General features: G+C 43.8%; 1 protein-coding gene across 1 annotated transcript; it reads left to right on the forward strand.

Annotated features, from left to right (window-relative positions):
- The first annotated feature begins 3894 nt into the window (after positions 1 to 3894).
- TBPL1 (TATA-box binding protein like 1) lies at positions 3895 to 14741 on the forward strand. The gene is made up of 7 exons (XM_056856668.1): positions 3895 to 3907; positions 8844 to 9030; positions 11031 to 11113; positions 11211 to 11274; positions 12887 to 12990; positions 13093 to 13187; positions 14209 to 14741. The coding sequence occupies exons 2-7, from the start codon at positions 8896 to 8898 to the stop codon at positions 14286 to 14288; spliced, it is 561 nt and encodes a 186-aa protein (XP_056712646.1). The 5' UTR covers positions 3895 to 3907; positions 8844 to 8895; the 3' UTR covers positions 14289 to 14741.
- The last annotated feature ends 1356 nt before the right edge of the window (positions 14742 to 16097 follow it).

Below are 16097 nucleotides of genomic sequence, written 5' to 3' on the forward strand. Positions count from 1 at the left end.
GGACATCAAGCTGTGAAGGAAGACAGGGAGACTTTTCAGGCTTCAAAGGGGGCTGGGTGCAATTGTTGGTGTGCTGGCCGTTCGACACTAATGCAGCAAAGGTGGCAAGGGTGGGGGCAGCAGTCAGCGCTCCTGCCTACCGTGCAGAAAAGGTGCAGAAAAGAGCAACCAAAATGATTAGGGGACTAGAGCAACTGTCCTATGGGGAGCGGTTAAGACGCTTAGGGCTGTTTAGCTTGGAAAGAAGGCGGCTGAGGGGAGACATGATAGAGGTCTGTAAAATTATGCATGGTTTGGAGAGAGTGGACAGGGAGAAATTTTTCTCCCTCTCCCATAATACTAGAACACGGGGTGGAAGGTGAGAGATTCAAAACAGATAAAAGGAAGTATTTTTTCACACAACGCATAGTTAAATGGTGGAACTCCCTGCCCCAGGATGTGGTGATGGCTGCCAGCTTGGAGGGCTTTAAGAGGGGAGTGGACATATTCATGTAGGAGAGGGGTATTCATGGCTGTTAGTTAGAATGGATATTAGTCATGCTGCAGACCTATTCTCTCTAGTATCAGAGGAGCATGCCTATTATTTTGGGTGCGGTGGAACACAGGCAGGATGGTGCTGCTGCACTCGTCTTGTTAGTGGCTTCCTAGAGGCACCTGGTTGGCCGCTGTGTGAACAGACTGCTGGACTTGATGGGCCTTGGTCTGATCCAGCAGGGCCATTCTTATGTTCTTATGTACCGCCACCCTGCTTGCTGCTGCTGCTTCCACATCAGGGGCATTTTCCCCCAGCCTCCTTGTGGAAGCAGATTCAATCCTCAGCGATTCACTTCAATGAACGGTTTGTTTCAGCGGCTTCTAACTTAACATTCCACTTCTGCCGCCGGCCACCAGGCGGCAGAGGGGGTCCTTCTGAACTCGAGCCAGTGGTGGGCTGTTTCACAGAACCTTCAGATGCTTTTGTTTTGAATGATCTATGCAGCAACATGTTCTAAGTAAAAAAGTCAACAGTACTGTATATACTTTAAAATAATCCACATTTTTTAAAGGCAATCCCAAACGAAAAAGCAAATTTACCCATATGGATCGATTTTACTTAATGTTTGTATACTATGGCAAGCCAGGGATTGAGAAAGAAACCAGAAGGAACATCATTTCACCCCTGCTTAATCTGCTTTTGGTATAAAATTTCAAGAGACATCAGCAATGTGTCAGAAAGCTTATCTCCCCAGAGGTGAAATGAAAATGCCAAAATTCACTAGTCACAAACCCCCCACCCCAAAAAAAAAAAACCCAGTGATTGATAAATGCATCTCGTAGTCTAGAAGCAGGACTGGGTAAACGTCAGATCTAAATGACATTAAACAAATCTTCATGAATTCATATGTTTTTATGTAGAAACAAAATAAAACCACCATCATATTGGAGATCACGACTTACAGCCCATTCCTGAGCTTGGGTGGCAAAAGTGTTTAGGAGGCCCGTACGCCGGCGCAAACTGCCTGGGTGCCAGCATCAGGCCAGTTACTCCTGAGGCGGTAGCTGGCTGAGGGGGACAGCGCGGCATTTCCTGGGGCGTTCCCACGGCTAGGCCTCCTAAGGCCCTTTCGGCCCGGGAACGCCCCCTTTTGCTGCTGAAAAGTTACGCCAGGTCATGACCTGCCGCAGCCCATTGACCGTCATGCAAATTGCCCCATTGCACACCATTGGCGGCTGCCATTTGCCCAACATGTGAGCCCTACACCTGGCAGGCAGTCCTTTCCCCCTTCCCCTCTCGCAGCTTCCATTCTGGATCTTGCTTCTGCAGGAAGGTAACTTTAGCCCACTAGGGAATCTCAAACCTTTACTTTCTTAGCTCTGTGTAAGTTAGGAATTGTGTGTTCACCCTATTTGATTACCTTTTTAATAAAATCCTTAACATTCATAAAAGCCTCCTCATTATTGGGTTGCTCTCCAATTGGTTCGCTCACCTGGGGCGGAATAAGCTAAAAAAAAAAAAAACCCACTAGCTCTTTCTAGTCTCCAGCTAATTTCCCCCAATAAAGGAGACCCCTTGGCGTGCTTGGCGTAACATCTGGTGTGCTTGGCGTAACATCTGTGCCAAGCAGGGCGCACGAGGCCAGAACTCAGGTGCTTCTGTGGCGACTGCCTCTGGGTGGAGCGTGCGCACATAAGACGGCCAGCAGCAGGGCTCCTCCAGGCGCAATTGGAAGAAACTGCTGAGTCTCGAGGTGCCAACCAAAGTGTGCTTAGCAGACAGTCACTCCCCTCCAGCTCTCGAGGGAAGCCTGCCCCAGGGCCACCGCCAGCAGGATCAGTTGCTACCCCCTCTCTACATGCCGCCTAGGGCAGCTGCTCCCTTCACCCCCACTAGATCCAGCCCTGGTAGGAACCATGTTTTTGTGCTGTAGTGGTGCCACAAGGTAGTGGATCCGTGATTGTTCTGGTGCAATCTGTGGCTAGGGACATGATATGTGATCTGATGGTGAGTTTGGGGGTTGGGGGGTGACCCAATCCAAAAATTCTGAGCATCTATGGGAATCTGTGCTTTGGGTTCACATTTTTGCATCATGGTGACACCACAAAGTGGTGGGTGTGAGATTTTGGTGGTGTGTAGCCATGTACATATGTGATGTGATAGTGAGTTTGGGGTGACTCAATGCAAAAAACATGAGGACCCATACTTTGGAACCATGTTTTTTTGTGCTGTAGCAGTGCCACAAAGTGGTGGACGTGTGATTTTTGTGCTGCAGTCTCTGGGCATGGATATGATGGGTGATTTGGTGGTGGAGAGTCTGGGGTGACCACATGCAAAAATCCTGAGGACCCCTAAGGGTCGGTGCTTTGGAACGAGGTTTTTGTGCCATTGAAGTGCCACAAAGTGTGATGGAAGCGTGATTTTTGTGGTGCTGCCTATGGGCTAAGGTATGATCTACAATACGATGGTGGTTTTATTCGGTTTCAATGCAAAAACCTTATGAGCTCACGAGGACCCTGTGCCTCGGATCCGTGCTTTTGCGTCGTTGCTGTGCAGCAGTCTTGGATCTGTGTTTTTTGACAGTTCAGTCTGTGGTTCTGCCTGTGACCCCCCCCCCTCCCCGACTTGGATGCTGCATTTTTTTGGGGGGGGGAGGGGGTCAATTTAAAAAAAAACCAAAACCTGCAGGATCACAATGAGGACCCTCTAGATCAGCACAGGTATGCTCCCCCCCATCACGATCAGTCTCCGAGACCAATTCCAAGTGCGGCCTGAAGTCCTGCTGACACACCTGTGTCGTCCACGCGTTCAGGCCCGCGGGGGGGGGGGGCGGGGGGCGTGGTCACCCGGGAAAGCCGCGCTACGAGAGGCCGCACAGGCGGGGCTGCAGGGCCGCGCGCCCCCCCCCCTTGCCTCTGAGGGCGGGCGGGCGAGCGAGCGGGCGGCCCCGCGGAGGCCTTCGGGAGGCGCCCCCCGCCGCCAGTTGCGGGGCTTCGGGGCCGCCCCCCTTCCTGCCCGCCCCCCTCAGAGCCCCGCCCCGCCCCCCGCCTCCTCGGCCGCGGGATCCCACAGCCCGACACGAGCGGTTCCGGCTGCGCGCGCAGCCCCTCTTTCCCCCCCCCGCCCAACGGGCCTCCTCACGGGCCGCCGCCGCCGCCTGGGCCAGCGGGGGGCCGGACAGGCGGAAGTGCGCGCGGGGCCTGGCGGGAGCATCCGGCGGCCGCTCTAGGCGGCGGTCTGTGGCGGCGTCGGGCGCCCAACCAACGCGCGGGGCTTTGTGATGTTTCATTGTGTCGGGGAGGTCCGGGCCGCCCCCGCAGCCCCGCCGCAGCCCCGCGACCAGCAGCACCAGCAGCAGCAGCAGGCGGAGGCGGAGGCGGGCGGCGCAGCCACCGGGCCGCGCGGGGTCGGCGGGCGGCCCCGCTGGAACCCCCGGTGAGAGAGAGAGGGAGGGAGGGAGGGAGGGAGGGGACAGTCAACCCAACCCCCCCCCCCGCGTTGGGGTCGCTCCGCCGCAGGGCGGCCCTCTGGCATCCCTCACCGTCATGGGGGGGGACGGGGAGGGGCTTCTCAGCCTCTCCGCGCGGGAACGGAGGCCTGGTCGGTGCCCCCTCGCCCCCCCTCCTGGAAACAGCGCCCCTCGCTTTAGGCGCAGGAGAAAGGAGCCCCCCCTCGCCCCGCTTCCTGGCAGCCGCGCAGGGACTGAAGCCGTGTGCCGTTGGGTGCGCGTGAGGCGGGGCCCGCTGGCTCGCTCGCTCGCGCGGCTCTTCCGTTGGCCCGCCGCGGCGGGGGGGGCCGGACGGAGGACCGAGAGGCGTGTCGGGACGCGCCTGGAGTGGCTTCCGGGGAGGGGGCGGGGGAGGGGGGTCAATTAGATACTACTCCGATCAGTTTGCGCTGTAAATGTGTATAACCAAAACTATATAATCAGTTCATCTATTAATATGTTTCCAGTGCAGATCCAACAGTCGTGTGTGGGGTTTTGTTTCTTTTAAGGGAAGGAATTTGTACTTTGGGGCTTGTCGAACTTTGTCACCTCTTCTGAAATGATCCTCCTGGATGGCAGCCACAATAATTGAGGTGGTGGTAGTAGGGTGGTGCTTCATTGGGGGTGGGGGGTGGGGGAAATAGTCCATGGGTTGGATTTTTCCCCAGCTTTTTCTAAATTGAAGGTGAGCGTTTGCATTTCTACCTGCCTTTCAGCAGGAAAAGTGGCTCAGCCATCTCCTACATAAATAGAAGGCTGAGTGATCTTTGGAGACTAAAATATATATCACTTGGCTGTAGGAAATACTACAGAGCCCCGTGATTTGTGGTAAAAAAAATCAGGGAAAATTCTGATTGAACAACTAACCTTGGTCTGTCTACATTTTAAAATCTTATTAAACTATTACAATTTCACCTTTAAGACTGCTTTTATGGAATGAGGTTATGCAGATGATTCAGTCGCTACATGAAATGAAACTCATTGCAGGTAAACGATTATTTAGCCTGCTTTGAATATTTTGGTGGTAGCAATATCCAAAGTGAAAATGTTAAGTAGTTTCAAAACTAATTACATTATAGGGTTATCACTACATGCAAGTAATGTCAATCAGAAGACATTGTTCTAAAAATTTTTAAAGCTAGGTATTGGATGCAACATTTTAGGTGAACCTCTGCTAATATAAAATAATCAATGGAAGCATTGTTATGAAATATTGTTGAAGGCTTTCACGGTCAGAGTTCATTGGTTCCTGTATGTTATCTGGGCTGTGTGACCGTGTTCTTGGTGTTTTCTTTCCTGACATTTCGCCAGCAGCTGTGGCAGGCATCTTCAGAGGAGTAACACTGAAGGTCAGTGTCTCTCAGTGTCAAGTATGTAGGAAGAGTAATGTATAGTCAGAAAGGGGGGGTTGACCTGAATCATTGTCCTGCAAAAAGTATCAAAGGTAATGTGCTAATCATTGTCCTGTAAGTATCAAGATAATGTGCTAATGAGGGTGTGGTATGTTAATATGGAACCATTGTATCCTGAAGTGATCTGTTAATGTGTGAAATCCAAAGCTAATCTGCATGGCTATTGTGGACTGTAGCCTTTGTTAGTCTGGAGGTTTTCAGGACAGGAAGCCAAGCCTTATTCATTCTTGAACTCTCTTCTTTTCTTTGGTTCTTGTAGGTTATCCGGGCTGTGTAACCGTGGTCTTGGTATTTTCTTTCCTGACGTTTCGGCATCTTCATTATTCATTCTTAAACTCTCTTCTTTTCTGTTAAAGTTGTGCTGATGTTTATGAATTTCAATGGCTTCTCTGTGCAATCTGACATATTAATATACCACACCCTCATTAGCACATTATCTTGATACTTACAGGACAATGATTAGCACATTACCTTTGTTACTTTTTGCAGGACAATGATTCAGCTCAAACCCCTTTCTGACTATATATTACTCTTAATACACACTTGACACTGAGAGACACTGTCCTTCAGTGTTACTCCTCTGAAGATGCCTGCCACAGCTGCTGCCGAAACGTCAGGAAAGAAAATACCAAGACCACGGTTACACAGTCCAGATAACCTACAAGAACCAATGAACTTTGACTGTGAAAACCTTCGATAATATCTCTTCTTTTCTGTTAAAGTTGTGCTGATGTTTATGAATTTCAATGGGTTCTCTGTGCAATCTGACAAAAATAGTTGGTAGAATTGTCCAGTCTTTCAGTGTCTTCGAATAAGACCCTGTGTCCTGTTTGTGTCAGTCCATGTTCAGTTTATATCGGGACCACAAAACGCAGCATACAAACAAGGATAAAAGAACATGAAAGATACTGCAGACTTGGCCAACCTGAGAAATCAGCAGTGGCTGAATATGGACTGACACAAACAGGACACAGGGTCTTATTCCAAGACACTGAAAGACTGGACAATTCTACCATCTATTTTGTCAGATTGCACAGAGAAGCCATTGAAATTCATAAACATCAGCACAACGTTAACAGAAAAGAAGAGAGTTTAAGAATGAATAAGGCTTGGCTTCCTGTCCTGAAAACCTCCAGACTAACAAAGGCTACAGTCCACAATAGCCATGCAGATTAGCTTTGGATTTCACACATTAACAGATCACTTCAGGATACAATGGTTCCATATTAACATACCACACCCTCATTAGCACATTATCTTGATACTTATAGGACAATGATTAGCACATTACCTTTGATACTTTTTGCAGGTCAATGATTCAGCTCAAACCCCCCTTTCTGACTATATATTACTCTTCCTACACACTTGACACTGAGAGACACTGTCCTTCAGTGTTACTCCTCTGAAGATGCCTGCCACAGCTGCTGGCGAAACGTCAGGAAAGAAAATACCAAGAACACGGTCACACAGCCCGGATAACCTACAGGAACCATTGTTATGAAGTTCATCTGCCACTAGCTTTCAGAAGAAGTTGAGAATTTCGCTTTGAGATTTCCCACAGAATACTTTTAATCACATTCCTCAATGAAAAATCAGTATAAAGAACTTTTGCTTTGTCTTCTAGCTGGAATCTGGAGCCTTTTAAAGAATCAGAGGAATATTTTGCATTTCTCTTGAGATGTTCCATTTTTGAACTGATAATAGAAACAGTGCTAATTCTTTCACTCACATCTAGATTCAGCCATAAAGATGTGGTGGCCTCTGTCATTTATGCATACTACTGCATATTGCCAGAATTCCTAGACAAGATATTTCTTGCCGTTGAACAGCTGTTTGAAATTGAACATTAGAGGATTATGTTGGTAAAATGAAGGGAAATGGTCAATATGTTAAAATGACTCTGCATTCTCCTATAGGTTGTGTAATTTAAGCGTTCCTTGCTAGCTATTGTTAAGCTGACATAATACAGTAAACCCTGTTTCTGTATTATAGCAGGGATTGTGGGTAATGGGGGTTGCTGGTTAATCAAATGTTCCAGATAATCATGCTTATTTCTTTGCCCTGATCGTTCCCAGAGAAATCTGCAATGATCAACCCCCACTCCACTGGGAATGCCACAAATTATTCAGTCGAGTTTCACACATTTGGGGGAAATTGAAGGGGTCAGCACACCAGCAGTGCAGTCGATGACCCTCTCCCTGGGAAAACCTGGTGGGACAGTTTCCCCAGAGCCATCGTGTTCAGTATACAGACAAGCAGACCAGCTGCCCAGGAGCTCTTTGGCAGAGCTTACTTCCAACAGCTGAGGGGGATACCTGAGGGTGATGTCATCGGGAAGTGCCAGTTGTCAGAAGCCTGGCAACAGCCAGAGACAACAAGATGGTCAGCTGGAGAGGCAGAAGAGAGGCATGGTCCCAAAGACATGGTGGCTAAGGGGGAGGAGCTTGTCCTCTGGGTGTTACTGGTTAACAGGACATTCTGGATAGTCAAATGCTGGATGATAGATATAACTGTAGTACCCACAAGGAATGTTTCTGTAATCTGAAAAACATCAATAGATTTCATCCATTCCCAGAGGAACATTATGCCATCGTTGTTAATGCACTTCTATTTCTCCAGTCTGTACCGCAGTTATGGGGCATCACACCATCAGCTATGAACATACTTCAGCTAGTTCCAAAAGCAGTGGTACAGTTTTTTAGCACAGAGTAACAGGAATAAACGTTCAGTTCGCTGCGTTATTTATTACTTAAAATAGTCTGACTTTCCTTGTGGCTCTTTAATAGAAGTTCTCTGGGACTTGTGAAGCTCACCATGGTGAAATTAATAAATCTGAATGCTTTATATTAGGTGTTTTTCTGCTTCTTGATCACATTCAGAGAGCTCCTTAGATCAGGACTGCAAGCCACAGCAGTGTCTCTCAGGCTGACTATGCCATGGAGCCAAGTTCCTTTGCTTCAGGCACAGTTTTTTCAGGGGCTAGTTCTAGTCTACAGGCTTCCTCAGAAACACAGAGTATTACAAATGTTGATCTACACTTAACTAAATATAGAAACTACAACATTTGTAACCACAGGGTACAAAAGGAGCTTTAGTACCATGTAGAATGCAGTTGGTCATGTGCACAATTTGTTCCTAAGGAAACATTAAAAGGGAATGAAATTCTTCCTTCAGAGGATAACAGTGTTTGTACAGCTGAAGCCCACTCTCTTAATTTTACCTTTGTAGCAATTAGATGCCACACTACCTTGGACCAAAAATATGCTTATATTAAAATCCTTTTGACAAAGATTTTACTTGGGCTTTAAAGATGCATGATATTTTCATGAATCCCATTGCATAATATATATATTGTGTGCACTTGGTATTTTCATTCTGCTTTTCAAAGGATGTTGTCTTTTAAGTCATTGAGGCACACATGCTTTTTCTAGGTAATTCTTTGACCGGTATTCTTTTTCTTTCTTTTCCAGGATGTGATCTTCATGGTGTCGTGGTGGAAATCTGAGTTTTAAATTACCCCAATGGATGCAGAGAGTGATGTTGCATTGGACATTTTAATCACAAATGTAGTATGTGTCTTCCGAACAAGATGTCATTTAAACCTGCGAAAGATTGCTTTAGAAGGAGCAAATGTAATATACAAGCGTGATGTTGGGGTAAGTGATGTATTTCAACATTGTGCTTATTAGGCATAGTCTGTGTTGTTTCATTTCTATGTGTAACAATATTTTAGTATAAATTGTAAGCAGGGCTTCTGTCAACATAAGAAGAGCCCTCCTGAATTAGACCAGTGGTCCATCTAGTCCACATTCTGTCTCACACAGTGGCCACCTTGTTCCTCTGGAGGTCCAACAACAGGACATTGAGGCCGAGGTTTTCCCTCTGTGTTGCCTCCTGGTGCTGGTATTCAGAGGTTTACTGCCACTGAACGTGGCGGTTCCCTTTAGTCACCATGGTTAATAGCCACTGATAGACCTATCCTCCGTGAATCTGTCCAATCCTCTTTTAAAGCCATTTATGCCTGTGGCCATCACTACATCCACTGACAGCAAATTTCACATTGTAAGCACTTGTTGTGTAAAGAAGTGTTTCCTTTTGTCCGTCTTTAATCTGCTGCCCATCAGCCTCAATGTATGCCCTCAAATTCTAGTATTGTCGGGAGGGAGAAAAAGTTCTCTTTGTCAACTCTCTCCATCCCCCTTATCCCATGACTGTTACGTTTACCTGGGAGTATTGTCGAAGGCTTTCACGGTCAGAGTTCATTGGTTCTTGTAGGTTATCCGGGCTGTGTAACCAAGACCACGGTTACACAAACCCGATATCCTACAAGAACCAATTACCTGGGAGTCTTTGGTCAAATTTGCTGGATTAAGCAATATCGTTACCAGAAGAAGAAGAGTTGGTTTTTACATGCCGACTTTCTCTGCCACTTAAGGGAGAATCAAAATGGCTTACAATCACCTTCCCTTCCCCTCCCCACAGCAGACACCCTGTGAGGTAGGTGGAGCTGAGAGAGCTGTGACTAGCCCAAGGTCACCCAGCTGGCTTCATGAGTAGGAGCGGGGAAACAAATCCATTTCACCAGATTAGCCTCCGCCGCTCATGTGGAGAAGGGGGGAATCAAACCCTGTTCTCCAGATCAGACTCCACCACTCCAAACCACTGCTCTTAACCATGACACCACGCTGGCTCAAAAAACAAGGATGGAAATAATTTGTAATACTACAAGAGACAGAGAAAGCCTAGTTTCTGTTTACTGCGGTCCTGATCTACGTATAAATTCCCTTGTCACTCAAGGCATCCTTTGGCTTTGTCTGAGAGTTGTTTCAATAATAGAATATTTATATATATAATACTTTGAGGAAAACGCGATACTGACATACATAGCATATTGGTAAGATCGGAAGACAATGAAAACCAGATCGAGCTAAATGGGTTTTTTTACAGGGGGAAAGACATATATAGGAGTTTGGGCAGCATACTGCACTTAGAGTGGCCTGGGAATTTAATTATTCAAAAACCTGTAACAACTGCCATTGTCCTTAGCATAATTTTAAAAAATTCAGGCCTAATAGTCCTCATAGTTAATTATTTGTGTTAACATTGGTTACTTAAACATTCTGTACATAATCAAACATGCCCCATAATATCAGTTAACAAATAATGAGTAGTAGATGTGCAATGTATCACACTTACAACTGAATTTTAATCTGCATTTTGTATATAGCAGTTTTATTACAGAGGTTACCATTATGTGTATGCCATTATCAAATATTTGTATTTTTATCTTGTTTGGGTTAATGAAAATACTGGTTATTGGACATGGTTCAAGAACTGAAGAGCTTTAAAACAGATTTTCACAAAAAACACTTCAATCATGGAAGTAAAATTGGCACCTGAAAGTTAGAGATGAAGTTAGCAAATCAAGAGAGGAATCGTTCGGGCAAGCGTTTGCTTAAGTTTTGATCATTTATCTAGAAAGAGGGTGTACAGCAGGTTACATCACAGCATTAGCTTGAACATAATGATACATGAGTATGATGAGTTTCAGTCCAATGATGGCGATAGTAAGACTTGTAGTTAAATATTCTGTTCTACTCTTACCTTAGGAAGTTCTCCATCTGAAATCAATTTTCTCTTTTTTTTATTATTTCAGAAAGTATTAATGAAGCTTAGGAAGCCCAGGATTACAGCAACAATTTGGTCCTCAGGGAAAGTAATTTGCACAGGGGCTACAAGGTACACTTCATATTTTTTATTATTACTTATTTCTTCTTGAATTTGAACAATTCTGTAACTTTCTAACCAGTTGCTCATTTATTTTTTTCAACTCTAGTGAAGAAGAAGCTAAATTTGGAGCCAGACGATTAGCCCGTAGTCTGCAAAAATTAGGTTTTCAGGTAATTATTCCAGTGAAAACAAATAGTTGGCTTATTGGTTGGCATGTGTCTGTTAACATCTGAATTTAGTGAATTTTTGTTTTAGTAGATTTGCTTCCAGCAAACGCACTTCCCTTCCAGGAAACCACAAAGAGAATGAAGGGAAAGAGGAAGCTTAAGTAGACATAAAGGTTATGTCAGGGTGCCGGTGTTAATGCAGACTGTTTTCAAGATCACTGCAGTCAACAATTTTATGAAGCTTTCATACAGCAATTTAACAGTATTGGCTGAAGGTGCCCCCCCCCCCAGCTTGTGCCATGATAAAAACCAGCATGGAAAGTGGTGTCTGTTAAACTGACTTCTGGTGACTCCTGTTGTTTCCAGTATTGCAGCAAATAACTTGACAAATCCAGACGGGATTGCAGCAGATCTTGAAAGTTCTTATGACTGAGGTGCATTTTTGCATTTGTGCTGTTTTTAAGCCTATATTTTGTTTTTGCCTTTTGGATTCCTCTAGCTAGCACAGCATAACACTTTTTTTGTGGCCCAACGGTGCACCTAATAAAAGGCAAAGCAGCTGAATTTAGAATTGATTACAAATTCCAACCCCTGTTATTTTCCCCTGCCTTACTTTGAGATTGTTTAATGTAAAATTGGGATCCATATTTCATTTGCAGTATGTGATGAATGTGGTAATTTGATATTCCCATTTTGATCTAGTTTTTAAATAACGTTAATGGAACACCATATCATGGTTTGTATATTCAAATGGAGTGCAGTTTGATGGGTATTTGATGGGTAGACAGAGTTTCTGTTTGACAGGGAAACATATTTCCCCCTTTTTTCTGCAAGTATCTTGTAACTTGGCTTTGGTTTGTTCATTGTCCTGATGAATGAACTGGAGACAGGAGACCTTTTCTGCTTGTTTTGGAATTCCAGGCAATAGCTGGCAAGTGCAGACTTTTACCGTCATCTTGCTAGCCATGCTCAAAGCAGACAAACGAGCAGGAACAAAAGTCATTGCTAGTGCTCCACACCAATCTGTCCAGCTCAGCTCCTCATTTGCTCTGATAACTTCCTTCTGTGCCTGCTCACTGGCGATCAGCTGCTGAAAAGATCAAAAGAACTTAAATACTGTTCTAAAGAGAAAACTACTGGGGTAATCGTTTGTTTGAAATGCAATGAAGCATAATTCTAAAGACAACTTTAAAATACTTCTCATCACTCAGTAGCATTGGTGATTCTTGACTGCATTTCAGCAAGTAGAAGGAATTACACCACGTTGATTGAATGTCAGTACATTTCAGTGATGCTGAAATTGTGACATCCTTTTTGAAAAGTTTTTTAATAACGCAGGACAAGTTCTATCAAAGTCGAGCATTTCTGGCTCCCATTATCTATTGGCTGCCGCCATCACCTTCTCTCCCATTGAAATCAATGACACTTGCTCAACTTTGGCTGGGTGCAGCAGTGCCCGACTTTTTTGCCATGAAACCTGTCATGATTTTAGAAAGTTGGATTTTATTAGTATTGTAAGTGGCTTTTTATATGATGATAAAGCAAAAAAATAAGTGAGCAATTGATCTTTAAATTGAAAATCTAACACTTCCTCTTGTTCTTTCCTTATAAAAAGGTGATTTTTACAGATTTTAAAGTTGTCAATGTTTTAGCAGTATGCAGCATGCCCTTTGAAATCAGATTGCCAGAATTCACAAAAAACAACAGGCCTCATGCTAGGTATAGTAGACTTTAAATCCTTTAAATCCTACCTTGCTTCTTGTTTCCCACATATGTTCTCTTAACTGTTTTTAGTGAGAGCTGCTTCTTTAAACTTTTTAGTTATGAACCTGAGCTTCATCCTGCAGTGTGCTACAGAATAAAATCTCTCAGAGCTACGTTACAGATTTTTTCAACAGGAAGTATCACAGTTACAGGTATTTATTTACTTTTTCACAAGAAACTTTGTGTAGGAGTTTACATAATTAAATGCTTTTTTAGAAGAAGGCATCAGCACATGTGGGGTTCCTTGTTTAAAGTGCTGAAATACCATTTTGGTATGAATGATGCCATCTGGCTGTGACAGGAACTATAACAGTACATTAAAGTTTAATAGATAAAAAACTACAATTGAAAATACAACTTTTTTTGTGGTCTGTGAATGGGATGAACTAATATACTCGCAAATGGGTCCCACACAGTTATACCCAATTTAAGCTGATTTGCATCTGCTACAACCAACAAAACCTTAAATTATTGGATTGGATTGTGGATTGCGTTTATATTTGCCAGTGACTATTTGGGAATATCCCAGGCCTCTGCTTTTCAAATGCAAAGTGTGGGAAGCAGTCCTTGGAAAAGAAAAGAGCATTATAAGATTTGTGTGTCCCTCTGTTGTGTGCACCTCATTATCAAATCAATCCACTATTCCTTGGTTTTCAATTGGGTCGATTGGAGATCAACCCAGGAAGTGAAAGTGTGAGGTGTGTTGCGATGGGAATGAAACGAATGAATACTGATATGCCCAGGAGGGATTTGCTGCTTTAGTTAGTACTGCTTAAAATTGTTCCACAATATTGAATTCCCTCCCCAGGGAGATTTGTTTGCCCCCCTCTGTCACTGTCTTCCACAAGTGGGTGAAGACTTTTCTGTTTAGTTTTGCATTCCCTCATTGACACTCCCCATTTATGTCTATGTGCTCATATGTTCGTGTTTTGTTTTTATTGGTTTATGTATATGCATTTTAAAATTTGTTTTGACATTTCACTACCTTGGGAGACCCTGAACTGGGTGGATAGGCAGCATAAAAACATTGTAAATAAATTGTCTGTTTTTAAAAATTATAATGAGGGTTTGGATAAGTCTTGAGCTCAAATATAGCCCTGATTATGGGAGTGGGGCTTTCGCTTTTATGTGTAGGCTGATACTTTCTCATGTTCTGTTTTTATTTACCCTCAGGACCAAATGTAAAGGCTGTTGCCACTGCAGTGGAACAGATCTATCCATTTGTGTTTGAAAGCAGGAAAGAAATTTTATAACTTGGCTCTTCGTGGTTAGGCAGCCTAACCAAGCACCTTCTATAAGACTGCTGCACATTGGACTGAAAGCAAAAACAAGAGGGTGGGGAAAGGACAACTGGACCAACACAGCTGAGGAGGTGCAAGCTTTTGGCCACAGTGATAAACTCCAGTCCTTTTTGGATTTTGTTTTAAACAGTGCTGTATTGTAAAAACAAAAGTTTACAAGAGGTGAAATTGCTGCTTTTTACAAGACATTCTATTTATTTCTGCAGTGATTTCTGTGTGTTCATAAGCCGAATTGTCACGATCTGCACTAACTTTGGAAACACTTCTTTAGTTTGAGCTTGTGTTTTATTTGTGAATAGTATTTTACATTTTTGTACGCTGACTGTTGGGCACCAAAGAAGCTGTAGACATTACCCTTTTTCACCTGACAAACATGCACAAATAAAGGTCTGCAAAATCTCTCTTCATACCTGTTCTGTTACATTCCTTCTTCCTTTTCTGTTAACCATTGTATATTGGCAAAGTAGGTTTAGAATTCTGTATGTGTAATCTGTTGCTTATATTTTGTTCCAGTTCTAGTGTGTGTGTGTGTGTAAAGTGATCAGTAGCAGACTAGACTGAAACTGGCAGATACTTAAGTTCTGAGGGCAGGTTTTGGCTTGCTGTATTTTTTCCTTGTAACTAAATGCAGAATTTGGAGGATTGCCTTCCCGCCTTGCTAAATGAAAATGTGCTGTGCGTCATAATGGACTATAGTGAAGAATGTGATTAATGAAGAGAGAAGCTTTCGTTCTGAAGCACTTGTGGTTGTGAAATCAGCTGTGTCCCTGCCTGCATTCCAAATGCAAGGTCTGTTTTTGTTTTTTGAAGCCATGCTATGACCTACTTCCACTGACTGATCTTAATTTTCAGAAAAGACCGTCTTTCGTATTTGTTCAGTCTTAATCTTCTAAAACAACTATCCACATATTTGCCAAATGTTACTATAGTACTGTTATACAGTTCAAAAATTGCTAACAAGCACGAAAGCTTGGCTTTGGCATGTAATCTTGAGACTGAAAACCCTATTTTGAGTTTCTCAGTATATTTGCATATGGAACAGATGAGAGGTAAATCATAATTAAAATGCTGTTCTCGCCATCTACAATAAATATGTAAAACTGCACCTATGTCTCTTTCACGTATGTAAGCCTCAGGAAGGGAACTGCATGTGTATATAAATACTGCAAGTAACATGCGTTCAGGTCCTAGTTTTGCACTTCATATTGAAATCTCAGTTGAATGAAGTAAATAAATAAAATCTTGGTGAAAGCATGGTATTTTTTCTAAGGTGCTGTATATCCTGACAAAATATTGTGGGGAAAATGTTAAAATTGCATGGATGGAGGAGGAGACTCCTCATGTAAGCAGGATGACACTTGTCAACCCCAACCAAAAAAGTGCTATATAAAACTCATCCCTGTAGTAAGGTTTGTACCCCTTGTTTTCCTTTCCAAGATATGTCCCAGTGGGCCCTGTGTAATTACAGATGTTTGTTTTTCATGTTTATGTCCCACGTTTTGACCAAAGTGGCTTAAATCATGTTATAGTTTCACCTTCCCCCAACTTAGCCTTTATTATAGGGGTAGTGCTGTAGTCTATCTCTCCTGCCACTTTTTGCCCTGTGAAAGATTACCAGCATCATTCTCCTTTTGGCTCTAAAGCAATGTTATTCTGGCACTTACATGTTTTCAAGTGGGCAGGCAGAAGATCTGTGTATTAAAAAGAGGATTGAGTGTGCTAGTCCCATCCAGCTTGGGACTGCTTGTGCTGGCTGCCTCT

This window comes from Euleptes europaea, chromosome 10 (genome assembly GCF_029931775.1).
Source record: "Euleptes europaea isolate rEulEur1 chromosome 10, rEulEur1.hap1, whole genome shotgun sequence".
Lineage (NCBI taxonomy): Eukaryota > Metazoa > Chordata > Lepidosauria > Squamata > Sphaerodactylidae > Euleptes > Euleptes europaea.